The 18,112-nt window shown below is 43.7% G+C and overlaps 1 protein-coding gene across 6 annotated transcripts in view; it reads left to right on the forward strand.

Annotated features, from left to right (window-relative positions):
* adgrb3 (adhesion G protein-coupled receptor B3) overlaps window positions 1–18,112 on the forward strand; it is a 713,405-nt gene that overhangs the window by 663,264 nt on the left and 32,029 nt on the right. For 5 of the 6 annotated variants that reach the window (XM_033021883.1, XM_033021887.1, XM_033021885.1 and 2 more), the window contains one exon: window positions 4,866–4,955. The exons of the other annotated variant lie outside the window; for it this stretch is intronic. In XM_033021883.1, coding sequence (XP_032877774.1) covers window positions 4,866–4,955 — 90 coding nt within the window. The remainder of the gene's footprint in view (window positions 1–4,865; window positions 4,956–18,112) is intronic. 6 annotated transcript variants of the gene reach the window in all.

Here is an 18,112-nt window from a genome sequence, read left to right on the forward strand (position 1 = left end):
TGGTGTTTATTCCAGCCTGAGAACAATGCAGGTTCATGTAAGCAAGAAATTTTCCCATAGAGCAGAAAAGTGAACCTTATATAATTCAGTCCCAATCAATCTCGGTGCAGGTCTGACTAATCTAATTCAGTTCTTACTTCTTATTTTCTTTCCAAGATGACACATGAAAATGAGTCATCCAGAGCAGGGAGATTAAAGGATTTATCAGCCAAGTAAAGCTAGAAGCAACTAAATTACCATTAATATGGCAGGCAAAGTAACAGAGATTTGATGACCATTTTAATTGTGGTGATGCATCATACCTTCCCTGTCTCTGCACCTTGTCTGCTTTCACCATTAGCACAGCATAAGTGAACCTTGGTGCCCATATTAATACATGCATGAGAAATATGTGCTGTAGAAGAGGTAGAAAGACTTTGACATTTCATGGTTTTTCACTTTTTTGAAACCTAAGCATTTACAACAAAGGGCTTCAAAGTGGAGGAGATTGTGTAATACCCGATGTAGTTAATTATCATGGAAGTGATGGTGGTTTGGAAATTCTGACACATTGCACAGTATTTATATTGTCTACATGCCTGAATTTTTGTGAAGAATTTGGTGACAGGATGAGTGGATGGCTAGCTCTTCTTGGTTATTAGTACATATCCTAGGTGCGCCCAGTAGCTGGGAAGGTGTACCACTTAAGTCAGATCCCATTCATGTTCAAATACAGGAAGCTGCATATTCACCCCTCATGCATTTCTCCATTGAGACAATAGACAATAGGTGCAGGAGTAGGTCATTCGACCCATCGAGCCAGCACTGCCATTTCATGTGATCATGGCTGATCATCCCCAATCAGTACCCCGTTCCTGCCTTCTCCCCATATCCGCTATTTTTAAGAGCCCTATTTAGCTCTCTCTTGAAAGCATCCAGAGAACCTGCCTCCACCACCCTCTGAGGCAGAGAATTCCACAGACTCACAACTCTCCGCGAGAAAAAGTGTAACCCATAAACATCCACTCCCAGTCCAACTGTTGACTCCGTTTATGCTGGCACATCACTGCAGTCAAGAGCCTCATGACTCCACACTCTCTTCTATGCCCAAGGTCCACCCCTGGCCATGGGCTTGATGCTTTTTCTGAGCAGCTGGCTGTAGTTCCTACAACCCAGGTCTGACGCAGCTGGTAGATCTGCTTCCTGGTTGCTCCATTGACCTGGGTTCAATGCAGACCTCCAGTGCTGCCTGTGTGGAGTTTACACATTCTTCTTGCGACCATGTGGGTTTCTCCTGGATGATCCACCCGGCTTCCTCCCACATCCCAAATCCTGTACGGGTTTGTGGGTTAATTGTCTTTTGGAAATTACCCTGCATCTGCAGGCGGCTGGTGGGAGAATCTTGAGAAATAGACATACAATGAGGGAGAATAGGTTACAGGCAAAGAAGTGGGGGGAGGGAATGGAATGACTGCAGTGATGAGCCAGCATAAACTTGATGGGCTGAAAGGCCTCTTTGATTTTTTAAAAAAACCTCATGAGGGAGCACGACCTGACTGTCCACCACCACCACTACCCTCTCCCCAACAACCCCACCAAGCCCCCTTTGTTTTACAAACAATCCAAACTGTAGGTGACTTTGTTGCTCTTCCACAGTGGGGTGGAGAACCTTTAAGTGCATACAGTGTTGAGGACTGGCCCAGCTTTAACAGCACCTTGGCCCTCATGCATTGCAGAAGCTTAGAAGCAGTGAACCTTTCCAGGATTGCTGGAGGTTCCAGACTCTATTGCGAGGAAACCCTGTTGGAAAAAAAAAATTTCCTTCCTCACATCACTGTGGTAAACCAATCCAAACCTTCCCCTAAATGTGGACTACCAATTGGAGGTACTGGCAGAAGCACCATGGGCTGACAGGCTGTAGTTTTTAACATCAGGATCAAATATTTATTTGTAACATTTCACTTTTTTTTCCCCTTAACTGAAGAATTTCCCCCCCAAAATGTGGTAAAGAAACTTCCCAGTTCATGCATCAGTTCCTACCAAGGTTTATTGCCAAGAGTGCTGTCCACATCAGACCAGGCCTCCCTTGTCTGCAATGGTTGATCTGCAGTAAGACACTATTCTCGGGAGGAGATTTGACCCTCCCTTCCATCACCCACCGTTTGTGGCCCAACTAATAATGAATCAGACAGACGATTCACTTCCTGATGGCTGTTCAGCAACTTCCAGGCATCCTACAGGTCGATGTTTAGCTGAGGGAATGATCATTTGCTGAATGGATGAAGATTGCTGACTGTATTTAAGGATCCGCTTTCTACAAGTGCTCCCTAATGTCCTGCATAATTTAGATATAAAGCCAGAATGATTTTGCATGTAATGATCAGTTGAATCCCTGCAGATTTCTACTCGAGTGTTGACCCACACTGGGAGAATGGGTTCTGCTTAAGTGGTCAGAGTGACTGTAAGGTCCAAAACATGAGGCAGAATCTTGAGAAAATCTAGAAGGAAAATAGAGAAACTGGAACCGAGGCATACGAGGTCATTAAATGGTATATTATTGTCTGAAGTGACAAAGTGGCAGGCAGACAAATTTAATTTGTTTGGTTTAAAACGGCTCAAAAAAAAAGGGAAAAGATACAATATTTTTTTCACAATTGTTTTTTAATGGGAATGTGTCAGGAGACGGTTGCATTAGCTGCATTAAATCAAAATTCATGATATAAATTCTCGTATTAGGGTTTACAAATGAAAGGTAACCACAGAGGTGCACTTGAAAATAATGTGTAAATGTCATGGCAAGAATCCAAAATGCAACACTGCGGCCTTTTGCAGAAGCTTAACAACATCAGGACAGCTCAGAGCACAGCAAAGGTCATATGGTACTTCAGTATGCACTCTCCGTAGCCCGAGCTGATTATTGTATGGATGGTGGTGAATGCAAATAGCATTGATTTTCCAACAAAATATTTATTCATTTTTATGAATCAGGCCTCTTGCACTTTCAGGGAATATTTTGAGCTGTTCATTGCTGTTGAATTGGCAAGAATGCAAATAGTCAGTGGTTTTTACTTTGTCTGAGGCAGATGGGCCATTCAACCCATTCGACCCATGCTGGCTCCTGGGGGAGTAAACCCATCATTCACGTTTCCCTTCATATTTTTCCGAAACTTGACATCTTACTGTCTCTTACACATGCCCGTCAACTCACCTTGCATTCCTTGCCAATCACCTGCACTGGGAGTGATTTACAATGGCCCACTAATCTACCACACATCTTTGAAGTGTGACAGAAAGCCAAAACAGCTGGAGAAAACCCACATCCAAACTCCACACAGGCAGCACTGAAGGTCAGGATCAAACACAAGTTGCTGAAACCATGAGGCAACAGCACAATCTGTGCGTCATCATTCCATAGAAACATAGAAAATAGGTGCAGGAGTAGGCCATTTGGTCCTTCGAGCCTGCACTGCCATTCAATATGATCATGGTTTGATCATCCAACTCAGTATCCTGTACCTGCCTTCTCTCCATACCCCCTGATCCCTTTAGCCACAAGGGCCACATCTAACTCCCTCTTAAATATAGCCAATTAACTGGCCTCAACTACCTTCTGTGGCAGAGAATTCCACAGATTCACCACTCTCTGTGTAAAAAAGGATTTTCTCGTCTCGGTCCTAAAAGACTTCCCCCTTATCCTTAAACTGTGACCCCTTGTTCTGGACTTCCCCAACATCGGGAATAACCTTCCTGCATCTAGCCTGTCCAACCCCTTAAGAATTTTGTAAGTTTCTATAAGATCCCCCCTCAATCTTCTAAATTCTAGCGAGTACAAGCCGAGTCTATCCAGTCTTTCTTCATATGAAAGTCCTGCCATCCCAGGAATCAGTCTGGTGAACCTTCTCTGTACTCCCTCTTTGGCAAGAATGTCTTTCCTCAGATTAGGAGACCAAAGCTGTACGCAATACTCCAGGTTTGGTCTCACCAAGACCCTGTACAACTGCAGTAGAGCCTCCCTGCTCTAATACTCAAATCCTTTTGCTATGTATGTTAACATACCATTCCATCCCATTTGGGAGTGTTTATGAATGTTTACTCTTAGATCCTGGTTCTTCTACGTGGAAACTATGTGCAACAGGCTTAACACCACTGATACCTGTGTCTTTCTGAGGAAGTGGGATGATTTGTCCAAGGGAAAGGTGTGTTAGAGTGGAAATATATCCCTTAGCTCCCGGGCACACAGCCAGTAACACTTCCTCTATTCCCCCGCTGCCTCAGCTCTTCGCTCAGAAGAACACACTCTAGCACTTGGACTTATTCCTAATTCTCAGAGCAGGTCCAGCAGCAGCAGCATCAAAGATTGCTTCGCTCATTTCAGTCTTTGTTTTGAATTATTGCCATCATCCAACCGTGATTCAGGGAATGATTGACCCAAGGAATTAGCTTTGGGGAAAGCTATGAATAAATCCATTATATATTGTTGTCTTTGCCCAGTTCTATTTAAATAAATTTATCTCCAAGATTAAACTGAATCGCCAGAAATGTGCAGAGCTTGAAAGTTCTAGTTGTGTAACTTTTTATTCAGTCCTGAACCAGGTACAAAAGTGCATCTGCATCAATAACGTTGTTATGCTCACATTGATTATCCCTGTGAGAAATGCTGAGGGTTCACTTGAGCACTTTCCTGAACTGAGTTGTTCATATCAACTGAACAAGACCTTGTTAGATTTCATCCATCTCTGCATCTCCCATATTTCATTTTCCAGTATTTGTACTCCTTTTCAATGGGGTTCGGTTTACTAATTGGAGGGTAGGAGGGTTGTGCGGATGTAATCATTTGGTATTGATGACAGTATTATTTCTTTTATTTTGGATATGCCAAACCAAAGATCATCTTGAACAGCACCATCGATCATCCCAGATCAAGAGTTTTTGTAGAACTGGCCATACTAAAATGATGCCTAACTATCCAAGCACAGGTGATCTTGAGTTCTGTTTGGTTTGTGGATTTAGTGCTATTTTTGTTTCCTGTCTTGTTGCTGTCTTGTTAGAAACTCAGAACAGCAGAAGTCATCATGTAAAAGTGAACATATGAACACACGCATCAGTTAAAATACAATTAAACGGATTAAAGTTGATTAGAAAAACAGTTCGAGTAGTGGTAAAGAGAATCTTTTCTTCACAATAAATGTTGATATGATCTTGAATACACTTCCAGGGAGGATGGCGGAAGCAGGGTTTAATAGGAACTTTCAGAAGGGGATTGGATAAATGTGTAATGCAAAATGTGCGGGGGTGTTGGGGAAGAGTAGGATAAATTGGATATTTCTCAAAAAGCAGGAACAAGCATGATGGACTGGATGGACATTTCCTTTTAAGCCATTCTAGAGTTCCCATTGCTCTGAAACCCTCCTTTATGTAACTTTAATGGAAAGACAATAGAGAGGGGAATTTAGCAGCCATGATGTTTTTTACTGAATGGCTAAACCAAAATGGCTTCCTTTTTATATTATAACATTTGTAAAGGTACTTCTACAGAGCATGGTATTTTCATGAATTTAGTAAAATACAGTAACTTGCTGTTTTTTTTAAATGGCAAAAACTTATTTTTAAAAGTGATAGAAAACAAAACTATTAATGTAGTTTTTTTAGAAACCACAGCAAACAAGTTAACAGAAATGAAAATACAGAGCTGGCATTGCAGGAAATGGAGGGGAAGGTGGTTGCTAAATCTTGTTGTTCTCAAGCACTCTGAAGCTTGCAGTTGGGGTGTCTGCAATTCAAATTATTCTGTTGTAGACTGTGTCACCTTAAATTACTGTGAATGTCTACCCTCGGAAATGTTATTGCAGCCGCAACTATCTTGTATTAGAAATGTGGAATAATTTATGTTTCCTCAAAGCTATTTAGCTATTTCATGGAGTTGGCATTCTCTCAGTGAAGTGAATCCCAGGAAATGACAGTCAAAACTTATATTCAAATTGCTTCTTTGTGCCAAATGTCTAGAAAGTGCAAAAGATGAGAAAGCTAGAGGAGAGGAGGAACAGGACAGAGCATGGCAGGGAATAGGTTGATACAAGTGAAGGGGAGATTATGATAGATGGTTGGACAAAGGCCACAGATGAAAAGATAAAAGATGTGAGACAAAAGGATTGAAGCGTTATGAACTGTGAAGCTAGAGGAAGGAATGTACTTGAAAGGTGGGCGGGGGGGGAATAGGTGTGAGTCCCGGTCAGGCACAGGGAAGAGGGGTGTAATGGGCAGAAGGGCGATGGGGGGGAGATGTGATTGTAGTTATCTAAAGTTGGAGAATTTAAAATCTATACGGGTTGTAAGCCACACTTGGGTAGCTTGCAACCCAAGATTTGAACACTGAATTCTCCCATTTTAGGAACTAATCACAACATCTCCCCTCTCTGTCTTCTTCCACCGCACCCCACTTTTCTTATCGCCTGCTCCTCCGTCCCTTGTGCCCCATCTGGCCTTGCATCCATTTCTCCCCTCCTCCTCCACCTACATTCCTTCCTCTAGTTTCACACTGCAATTCGCTTGTCATCATTCCATTCCCATTGAATTCTCCAATTTCCTTCTGATGCTATGTGCGAAGAAACAGATTCAGAAGAAGAAAGCATTCCCCTGCTCTTCTCTGGATTAAATTCCATTTGGGTCCTTTCTGCTCAATTGACCAGATCATCGTTATCTTCCTACAGCTTTCATCCTTGCTCTCAACCACATGGACAATTACTGTCCCAGATTCCTTACCAGGACCCCTACATTTAGGTATAAATCAATAATATATTTTATCAAAAGCAAAGTGGTGAAACATAGAAAATAGGTGCAGGAGTAGGCCATTCGGCCCTTCGAGCCTGCACCGCCATTCAATATGATCATGGCTGATCATCCAACTCAGTATCCTGTACCTGCCTTCTCTCCATACCCCCTGATCCCTTTAGCCACAAGGGCCACATCTAACTCCCTCTTAAATATAGCCAATGAACTGGCCTCAACTACCTTCTGCGGGAGAGAATTCCACAGATTCACCACTCTCTGTGTGAATTTTTTTTCTCTCATCTCAGTCCTAAAAGATTTCCACCTTATCCTTAAACTGTGACCCCTTGTTCTGTACTTCCCCAACATCGGGAACAATCTTCCTGCATCTAACCTGTCCAACCCCTTAAGAATTTTGTAAGTTTCTATAAGATCCCCCCTCAATCTTCTAAATTCTAGCGAGTACAAGCCGAGTCTATCCAGTCTTTCTTCATATGAAAGTCCTGACATCCCAGGAATCAGTCTGGTGAACCTTCTCTGTACTCCCTCTATGGCAAGAATGTCTTTCCTCAGATTTGGAGACCAAAACTGTACGCAATACTCCAGGTGTGGTCTCACCAAGACCCTGTACAACTGCAGTAGAACCTCCCTGCTCCTATACTCAAATCCTTTTGCTATGAATGCTCCTATACTCAAATCCTTTTGCTATGAATAAGGCAGAGTAGTCTACAGCCAGGCTCTGCAGACCCTGATGTAGTCATTGCCTTCCTGCATGTCCTCTGCAACCTCCCGCACACTCGAGCAGCCTGCAGTCAGGTTTACTGCACCCACTAAGATGCCTATGCACAGAAGCACATGCGCTGACAAAGGCAGGATCAAGAGGCAACAAAAAGAGTAATAAGTAGATACTTGCCTAACCTTTGTCATAATGTAATGCCCAAGGATAGCTTGTATTGTTTATTTGGTGTGGTATTGTGTTCGATTATTGGGATCGAGTTGATCAGCAGTAGATGATAGGTGGGATGGGAATTTCAGAGGATGGGAAAGTAGAGGACTGTTCATTGGAATCAAGGCCGATAAGTTGTTCACTAACTTGCCGGCCAGATGTGATCTCTCAATGTTGCATCTCCCTCCCTCTCACACTTACTCCTGCCCCAACACTAGATTAATACATCTTTTAATTCCTGCTCTGCATTTTATGGCAAGCTGTCTCCAAAACCACCCAGTTATTGTTTCTCAACACCCTTAGCCCAAGCAATTGGGTTACAGCTGGAAACATGGCTTCTAATGTATGAATCGTCTTTTGTGATTGAAATTCTAAGTGATAACCAGAGGATGGCCCTTGTCCTCCAAATCTTTACCCCATGGTCCGATGTCCTCAAGATTTTGGACACACTAGATTGTCGCAGCATGGAGTCCTGACTGCTCTCTGAAATGCTGTGAAACAGTGCAAAGGAATAAGTTTGGGATAACTGTAGGCATGAATATCCAGACACATGCTTTGTATCTGCCCTTCTCATGGGCTGTCTTCACGCAGTGTACACTGAAGTAAATTGATTTCAATTGAATTATACTATCAAAGATAAAACACATGCTGTATAAATATTGAGGTGAAGGTCATGTAATATTAATTTAAAAGTGATGAGATTTATTTAAATAATCTGCCGTGGTTGTTTTTACAATCCATTAGATCTGCAGCAGTGGAGTTATTTAACACTGAATGATCTTGTCAGAGAAAATTAAAATAATAAGTGATTCATTTTGGAATAACCTATGCTCAGTGCAGCCCAAGATATGCACAAAGTAAAAGTACCCTGGAGCATAGCTGTTTTTTTGCTGAAAGCATTATATCTTTCGCATTTTTCAATTCATATAGTGCATACATGAATTCATTATCTTTTTATTCTTGCACTCAACTTAGACATTTTCAAATTACCTTTTTTTTTTTACATTTGATGTCCCTTCCAACTCGGCTGCACAAGCAGGGAAGTGCAAGAGTCCAAAGGTTTTATAGTTGGAGATTCAATGGTATGGAAAACAGGGAGTTGCTCTGGAGTCACATATGTGAATTCAGATGTGTGTTGCCTCCCTTGTATCAGGGTCAGCAATGTCACAGAACAGCTTATGGCATTATAGCCTGGGTAAATAGCCTGTGTCTGTGCACCATTCTGGTACAGATGCAGGATAAAAGAGGAATAAGATCCTGTAAAATGAAATTAAAGAGCAAGGTAGTAGATGAAAGAGTTGGACCTCAAAGGCTGTAATCTCTGAATTGCTTGAATTGCCATGTGCGAGTGAGTAAAAGGATAGAATGGCTCGGATAAATGTGTGTAATGAAATGTGTTATGATCTGTAAAAAGAGGGCTGTAGATTTCTGGATCATTGGGACCATTTCTGGGGAATGTGGGACCTGTACAAGATGCACAGGTTGCACCGGAACTGAAATAGGTCAGTTGCAATATCGTTGCAAATGTCCTGTTTCCCATGTGATACCCTTTTGAGGACTTAATAAGGGGAAGATGTGCATCATGTGAGGGACCTGCTAAGTATTAAAGAATAGAGGTGCATAATGCCAAACAGCCTTAAATGGAGGATGGGGAGTACCCGACTGAGGTACACGAAATTATGAGAGGCACGGAGAGAGTAGATAATAAGACACTTTTCCCCATAGCAGAGATTATGCGTTTAGGTTGAGGGATAAGAGGTTGAGTGGGATCTGAATAAAAAAACATTTTCATCCGGAGGGTGGATGGAGTGAGGAACGTGTGGATGGTGGGGGCAGATACTTACACCACATTTTGTTTCCACAAGTATCGAAACCGATAGTACCCACAAGTATCTGGACAAGCATTTGAGTTGCCAATGCTTAGAAAGCAATGGAGCATGGTAATTGAATTCAGACAATCAATGATTGGCATGGACTTGGTAGACAGAAGGGCCCGTTCCTGTGCTGTATGGCTTAATCATTTTTCTTCTGAATGGTGTTGATGCTGTTTATAGGATTGTGACGTAATGTTACACTGTGGGATTCTCATTTCAGAACATTGGAATCACTGCAGCTATCTACTCCATTTAGTTCCCTTCCCCTTCTCCCTACGTGTTTGGACTTAACAGAGGCTTCTTGTTGCCGTATCCTGGTCTATCGCTTATATCTGCAATCCTTCCATTCTCTCTACTTACCCATCCATGAGATGGAGGTCCCCACGCACACTGCTGCAATCAAGCACTCTAGGGTGCTGAATGTTTTTTTTCTATAAAACGGCTACACCATTTGACAGGCGAAGCTCCTGTCTGTGACTGTTTTAATTTGAACAAATGTTCTTTTATCCATGTTGCACCTCCAGTGGCTCAAAGCGACATTATGAGTTCTGGGGAAAGCGTACAAATGTGTCCTTATGATAAATGGTGCTGCACCTGGTCTCCTATTGTCAAACCCTGTGCCATTAGTTTCATTTTTGACAACAGCTGTCTGTACGGAGTCTTTACATTCTCCCCGTGACTACTGGGTTTTCCCAGTCTCCTCTCACTCTCCAAAAACGTACAGATTTTGTAGGTTAATTTGGCTTCAGTAACAATTGGAAATTGTCCTTAAACGTAGGATAGTGCTAGTCTACGGGTTTCGCTAGTTGGCGCGAACTCGGTAGCACAAAGGGCCTATTTCCGCACTATATCTCTAAAGTAAACTAAACTAAGTTACACCTTGAATTTGGCACAAGCTGGAACCTCAGCCTGTGCCTTAGCTCTCTCCTGCTTTGGATATGTATCTGCCCGTGAGGGAAAGTGAAAGAGGATGATCAGGGAAGATGGTCTTCATGATAGAGTGGGTTGAAGGACATTATTCCTGCTGCCTCCTGTACCTAGAATCAGCAGCTACCAGTAATAGTGCCAGTAGTTACAGATACATCTTTGAAACTCGCTAGAATTTAGAAGATTGAGGGGGGATCTTATAGAAAGTTACAAAATTCTTAAGGGGTTGGACAGGCTAGATGCAGGAAGATTGTTCCCGATGTTGGGGAAGTCCAGAACAAGAAGGGGTCACAGTTTAAGGATAAGGGGGATGTCTTTTAGGACCGAGATGAGAAAAACATTTTCACACAGAGAGTGGTAAATCTGTGGAATTCTCTGCCACAGAAGGTAGTTCAGGCCAGTTCATTGGCTATATTTAAGAGGGAGTTAGATGTGGCCCTTGTGGCTAAAGGGATCAGGGGGTATGGAGAGAAGGCAGGTACAGGATACTGAGTTGGATGATCAGCCATGATCATATTGAATGGCGGTGCAGGCTCGAAGGGCCGAATGGCCTACTCCTGCACCTATTTTCTATGTTTCTATGAATGGATGTAAATGTTTTGGGTCGCAACAGTTCCTCGGCTCGGTATCAATCCAGTGAGGACCAGCAACCAAGAATATCCTGGCTTGGCCCTCAGTTCTCTGCCATATTTAAGTTCTGGTTGCAGGTAAATGGGGACATTTTAAGGAATTGAGGACATCAAGGGGTGGACCAGAATGAAGACATCACAACAATTTGCTTCTGTATTTTCATTCAAGTAAAAAGGCCAGGCAGCCCACATTAACTTGGTTAGATTCAGAGGGATTTGAGTATAGGAACAGGGAGGTTCTACTGAAGTTGTACAGGGTCTTGGTGAGACCACACCTGGAGTATTGTGTACAGTTTTGGTTTCCAAATCTGAGGAAAGACGTTCTTGCCATAGAGGGAGTACAGAGAAGGTTCACCAGACTGATTCCTGGCATGTCAGGACTTTCATATGAAGAAAGACTGGATAGACTCGGCTTGTACGCGCTAGAATTTAGAAGATTAAGGGGGGATCTTATAGAAACTTACAAAATTCTTAGGGGGTTGGACAGGCTAGATGCAGGAAGATTGTTCCCGATGTTGGGGAAGTCCAGGACAAGGGGTCACCGTTTAAGGATAAAGGGGAAATCCTTTAGGACCGAGATGAGAAAAACATTTTTCACGCAGAGAGTGGTGTGACTCTGGAACTCTCTGCCACAGAAGGTAGTTGAGGCCAGTTCATTGGCTATATTTAAGAGGGAGTTAGATGTGGCCCTTGTGGCTAAAGGGATCAGGGGGTATGGAGAGAAGGCAGGTTCAGGATACTGAATTGGATGATCAGCCATGATCATATTGAATGGCGGTGCAGGCTCGAAGGGCCGAATGGCCTACTCCTGCACCTATTTTCTATGTTTCTATGAACAGTCGTGACATGGCATCTTTCATCTGCATTAGGTGGGAAGGAGGGTGTATGATTAAACTTTGCAGGAAATCCAGTAGCACCTCATTCTAGCCATGTCAATTGGTTTGCATCAGGATGAGAGGGTGGTTATCACAAGGAATGATTGTGCATGTGCAAGATTATTTTGATGTTTCCCCTGGGTTATATTGAGGAACGCATTGCATATTTTTGCCTCATTAAAGGCTGCTACTTAACCTTGATATATTGACTGAATGCATCTTTTTGACCCTCGCCGAAGCTTTAAAATTGAGATATGGCTCAGTTAATGTTTAAGGATGCTGATTAGCTTGTACATTGAGGCCTTCGTTCTGTTACTCATTTGTGTAAACAGAACGAAGGCCTCAGTAATGTAAAGTGTAAAGTTTTGAGCACTAAATCCACTGACACACAAATGCACTGCACAGTCAGAGGGCCATCTCTTCGATGAGATCTTAATTTAAGGTCCCATCCCATTTTTCAGGTAAAAGTGAAAGATCCCTCAGCTCTATTTTGACGAAGATCAGGAGAATTTTCCCCAAGCCAATATATAAATTAAATATACTAATAATTAATCTTATGTTTGAACTTGCAGTCATTGTCTTTCTCAAAGTTACGCTAATCACCACAGAAGTATTGCAATGTCTGAAGTGCTTCACAGTCACCTTGACATTGTGAATGCCACCAGTCTTTACTTTTCCTTTCCACTTTTATGCAGAATGTGTAGAAATACTACCCTCAATAGTTCCCCATTGCTGGGACTATATTGAATACACGCAGGAAGTCTCTTGCACAGCAGTCCCCACTTCTGTTGGCCTTTATTCTAACGCGAAGAGTGAGTGAATTATAAATTTATAATGTAATAAACAGAGAAACAGAAAATAGGTGCAGGAGTAAGCCATTTGGCCCTTCGAGCCAGCACTGCCACCCAACATGATCATGGCTGATTATCCAAAATATATACCACATGCTTGATTTTACATTCTGACAGCAGAAGTCTTGTTCATTATTCAGGGGTGGTGGTGGAGGCATATACGATGGTGGCTTTTAAGAGGCTTTTAGACAGGCACATGCAAGTACAGGGAACAGAGAGAGATATGGGTCATGGACCAGCAGATGAGATCAGTTTTAACTTGGCATCATGTTCAGCACAAGCATTGTGGGCTGAAGGGCCTGTTTCCTGGGCAGTACTGCTCTATGTTCTGTTGTCTTAACGGGTTACATGGAGAGCTGAATTGGATTATGATTTCCATGGCACATGCCCCAATTTGTGGATTTAGACAGCTTCTACAATTATTCACCTCTCATGGAGCCAAAAAACCCAGAACAGAACCAAATTAATGACCAAACAAACTTGATATAGAAAGTTAGAAACAAAGAATTGCAGTTGCTGGTTTATACCCAAGACAGACACAAAATGATGGATTAACTCAGCGGATCAGGCAGCATCTCTGAAGAAAAAGGATGGGTACCGTTTTGGATCACTACTCTTCGGTCTGGAGAAGGATCCTGACCCAAAACATTACATATCCTTTATCTCCAGAGATGCTGCCTGACCCGCTGAGTTACTCCAGCACTGTGTCAATCTTCGAAACAAACCATATATTTACTGAAGGTGCCTTTGATCTGCTAGTTCCAACAGCTACTACAATGGATCACGTGTGGATCGGTGCATAACGTCATGCCATCATGTGGCTCCAGTTCAGTGCGTTCTGATTTCAGGAATCGTGCTCAACTTTCACTTTTCTCCAAGAACCATCCCTCTTTTTCTCCAAGAACCATTGCCTCTTTGGGTCTCCAACAGACCAATAACTATTTAATGCAAGAGTCATCCTCTAATTTGGTGTCTTGCTTACCTGATCTCCACCATAGAGGAATTGCCTTTCATTACCCAGGCCCTTATCTCTTGGAGAAAACTTCCCTGCACTTTGATCCCTTAAGGCAAGATGCTCCTTCAAACCTACCACTATTAGTAAGTTTATTGTGACCATTCTTAATTTCACTTCCCAAATTTTGACATTGCATATTCAAGGGAGGAAGCTTCAGCATATTATGCTACAATAAAGCTGTGAAGGTTGTAGAGTGAAGATTACCTGCTCAGTAGATCCCTTATTTTTAATATACAACTAGACCAAGTGGGACCCGTTGGGTCCCTGTCACACGGGAGGCCTGGTGCCCCAATGCAACGCGTTCCCCCAACGCAATATTCCACCACTCACCCACAGCCCCCATGGAAAGCCTGGTCCCCCAACGCAACCCGTTCCCCAACGCAAGATTCCACCACTCACCCATTTGCCCAAAGTAACCTGTTTCCACCACGCACGTGTTCCCCCAACGCAACCCGTTCCCCCAACGCAATATTCCACCATTCAGCCATAGCCCCCAACTGCGCAGGCACGGCTCTTTTCCCCGTATCCCCCAGCACTCCCTACCCCTCCTCTTCATCCTCCTTCCTCTTTCCCCTCTCTTTCTCCCCTCCCCAATCCCTCCCTCACCTCTCCCTCCCTCTCTTTTCCCATACCCTCAGTCACTATCTCCTTCCCTCAATAACTCCTCTCCTCTCCCCTCCCTACCCCCTTCCCATCCTTCTATCCCGCACCTCCTCCACTCTTCACCTCCCTCACTGCCCACCTTTCCCTCTATTCCCCACTCCCTACCTCCCACACTCCTTCCTCCTCTCCCTCTATTCCCCCAACTCCCCCACTCTTCCTCCTCACTTTCCCCCCTATCCCTCCCTACCCCCTCCTCTCCCCCACCTCCCCAGGATCTCGAGAGTGCCGTTCCTCACCTTCCTTGCATGCCCGGAGCAGCAGCGCCTCTCTCTGTCTCTCTCTGTCTCTGCCCCTTCTCTCTCTGCCCTCACTCTCTACCCCCCACCCCCCCCTCTCTAGATGTGACTGCAAGTTGGGGGCTATGCATCAGTAGATAGGTTGTTTATGAGGTAAAAGGAGCAAATATTCCACCACTCACCCACAGGGGGGGAGAGGAGAGGGGGGGGGAGGAGAGGGGGGAGAGGAGAGGGGGGTGAAGAGGAGAGGAGGGGGAGAGGAGGGGGGGAGAGGATTGGGGGAGAGGAGAGGGGGGGGAGAGGAGAGGGGGGGGGAGGAGAGGGGGGGGAGAGGAGAGGAGTGGGGGGGGAGAGGAGAGGGGTGAGTTGGGGAGAGGAGGGGAGAGGAGGGGAGAGGGGGGGAGAGGAGGGGAAAGGGGGGGAGAGGAGGGGAGAGGAGAGGAGAGGGGGGGAGGAGAGGAGAGGGGGGAGGAGAGGAGAGGGGGGGAGGAGAGGAGAGGGGGGAGGAGAGGAGAGGGGGGAGGAGAGAGGGGGGAGAGGAGAGGGGGGAGAGGAGAGGGGGGGAGAGGAGAGGGGGGGAGGGGGGGAGGGGAGAGGAGAGGAAAGGGGGGAGAACCTAAAAAACATTTTAGAACCAAAAAGACACATTCTGCAAGCATTGTAGAACCAAAAGAGATACTTTTTGCAAACATTTTAGAACCAATAGACACATTCTGCAAGCGTTTTAGAACCACTAAGGACACTTAAATTTGAGTAGACATGTGCTCAGTGTTATTCACAGCTCAGAGAAATGTGACCCTCTGCCTTCCTCCAGCTTGCAGACACTGATTGAGGCACACCACTTCCTGGTTTTATAGTCCCTCCCCCCTGCCGCCAGCAGGGGCAGCAGAGAGAATGGGGAATTTTGTAAAATCATTAATATCTCTGTCATTTTTCATCGACGGGAAAAATCCTCGGCACACATACGGCGGAGGGGGGGCTCTGAGCAAGGTGGCCAAAAATGACGGCCGTAGGTGGCGGCGTTCTCTCGGAAATCGCAGCACAGATGGCCAAAACCGGTCAAGAACAGACTTTTAGTAATATATAGATAGATGTTATTTATACATATTGCAATACACCATCCATTCATTCTTCAGAGGCATGATGCTGAGGGTTCCTTTTACATGGTTTTGGATTACCTGTTACTGGTTAATTAGCCACATCCTGTGGTTTACGCTATGTAGAGTAGGAGATGTCATGCTGTGTTGCCCAACGGCACAGCGTGTTAATATTTTTGCGTGTTTGGCCAGCACACTATTTTCCCAGAAATGTTAAAACCAGATTATAGGAAGCTGCGAGAAAGATACATCCTGATACAATCTTAAACTAACATTCAAAAATGTAATATTTACTGAACAAAATAAGAAGCAATTGCAGTAAACCTGCAGTTTAAACATCCAACAGATATAAAAGGGATAAAGGCAAGTATTAACATTTTTCAAGAAAAACATTTTATTTAAAAATCTAATGCTTGTTAAGGTAATAGTTTGTCTAAAATTATTGGCCCACTGAAACCTCGTGCAATGTTCCGTTCTGCCGTTTTGCATTACTTCAATTTGCCAAAGAGTGCTAATCCCATTGTGTAATCCATCACATTAAGGGAGACTGGAAACAGCAGTCTATTTGCAAGGGTCCAATGAGTCTTTTTAACATACTCTCTTGCAAGTGACAGTAAACAGAATTCACGATTGAAAATAAAGCAAACACTCCCGAGATAAGCCGAATTATCTACTCAGCATGACGTACGTGATATCGGCAACAAATGCTGGTTTTGCTACTGATGCCGATCTTTGGTATGTACTTAAAAAGGCAAAGCACAGTTATTAGATCAATAACTTCACAAAAATGCAGTGAATGGACAAATGTAATGCACATTATATCAATCCTATGCATTTGCAGTGTTCCAGGCACAGAGGATGGGGTATTACCCAACCATTCATTCTAGCCGGGAATATTGGTAGCATAATAAGCAATTATTTTCCCTTGATCATTAATATCACAATATTACATACAAATAATTTATCTCGCCTTGTCCCTTCTGTACGGCGTATTTAAAGAGTAATTGTCTCCCACTACCAGGAGTGGATAAGCAACTGATGCTGGTGGAGATCATAAATGTTCCAGCCTTTATAATGAGAATTATTCATGAATCAAGCTTAGTTTCCTCAGGCTTCTAAAAAAATCCCCAGGCTTTCACCGTTATTAAATTAGATGGCAGGTTCAACATCCTTAAAATCTCAGTGGCTTACAGTGCAGGACAAGGTGATCCTGCCCTCTGCTCGCTGCAGGACTCATTCCATAAGCCTGATTTTTGTGTGTCTCTTTGCGGTTAAGTACAACTCCTTGTAAGAGATTACCTACAGAATCAGCTTTTCAGAGAATTCCCCGAATAAGAATATACTCTTTTCTTGTGCCAGCTAGCCAGTTTGTCAGAGCTCTTTAGACCTTCCATTATTGACCCATTCACCAGGGGGAATAGTGTAATCTGCTCTGACAAAATGTCTTGCTGTCCTGAACATGATATCAATTTATATAGAAAAGAATGAGTCTCAGTACCAGCTCGTTACTGAAGTCCCTCATCCCTGATAACATTGTGGAATCTCTTCCTTGCACAGGGTGTTGCAGTGCAAGGTGATTCTGCAGAAGTACAGGCTGCCCTCATGAAGTGAGCAATGGTCAATAAAGTTTAGTACATGTCTGCAAAGGTTTTGGTATGGTTTGAAACGCAGTTGTCTTGAAGGCATTAGGTTTAGGTTTATTATTGTGGCACATACTGATCAAAGCAGATAATACTGCACTCAAATGCAATTAAGCCAAAGTGAAGTACAATAGGTAGAGCAAAGGGAAAAATACAGAGTGCACCAAAGGGCAAAATACAAAGATACATTAGATTTTGACACAGAGATTTTACTGTCAAAATATCCCCTGCACGCATTCTCCCACATGGCTGAGTCCAGAGTCATAGAGTCAATTAGCACAGAAACAGCCCCTTTGGCCCACCAAGTATGTACTGAACATCAAGCAGCTCATTACACAACTTCTACATTAATGCCATTTTATTTTCCTCGCATAACTCCAGACTCCACCACTTACCTGCATACGAGGGATAAATTACAGCAGCTAATTAACCTTCCAATCCACATATCTATGGGATGTGGGAGCAAACCAGGAGGAAACCCATACAGTCAGAGGGAGAATATGCCGTCTCCACACGCCAGCTCGGAGGTCAGGATTGGGTCCGGGTCACTGGGGGCCGTGAGGCAGCAGCTCCCAAGCCCTTCACTCTGCCATTGGAGTGAGAAATCTTCTGGCC

The sequence above is a fragment of the Amblyraja radiata genome, chromosome 5 (genome assembly GCF_010909765.2).
Source record: "Amblyraja radiata isolate CabotCenter1 chromosome 5, sAmbRad1.1.pri, whole genome shotgun sequence".
Taxonomy (NCBI): Eukaryota; Metazoa; Chordata; class Chondrichthyes; order Rajiformes; family Rajidae; genus Amblyraja; species Amblyraja radiata.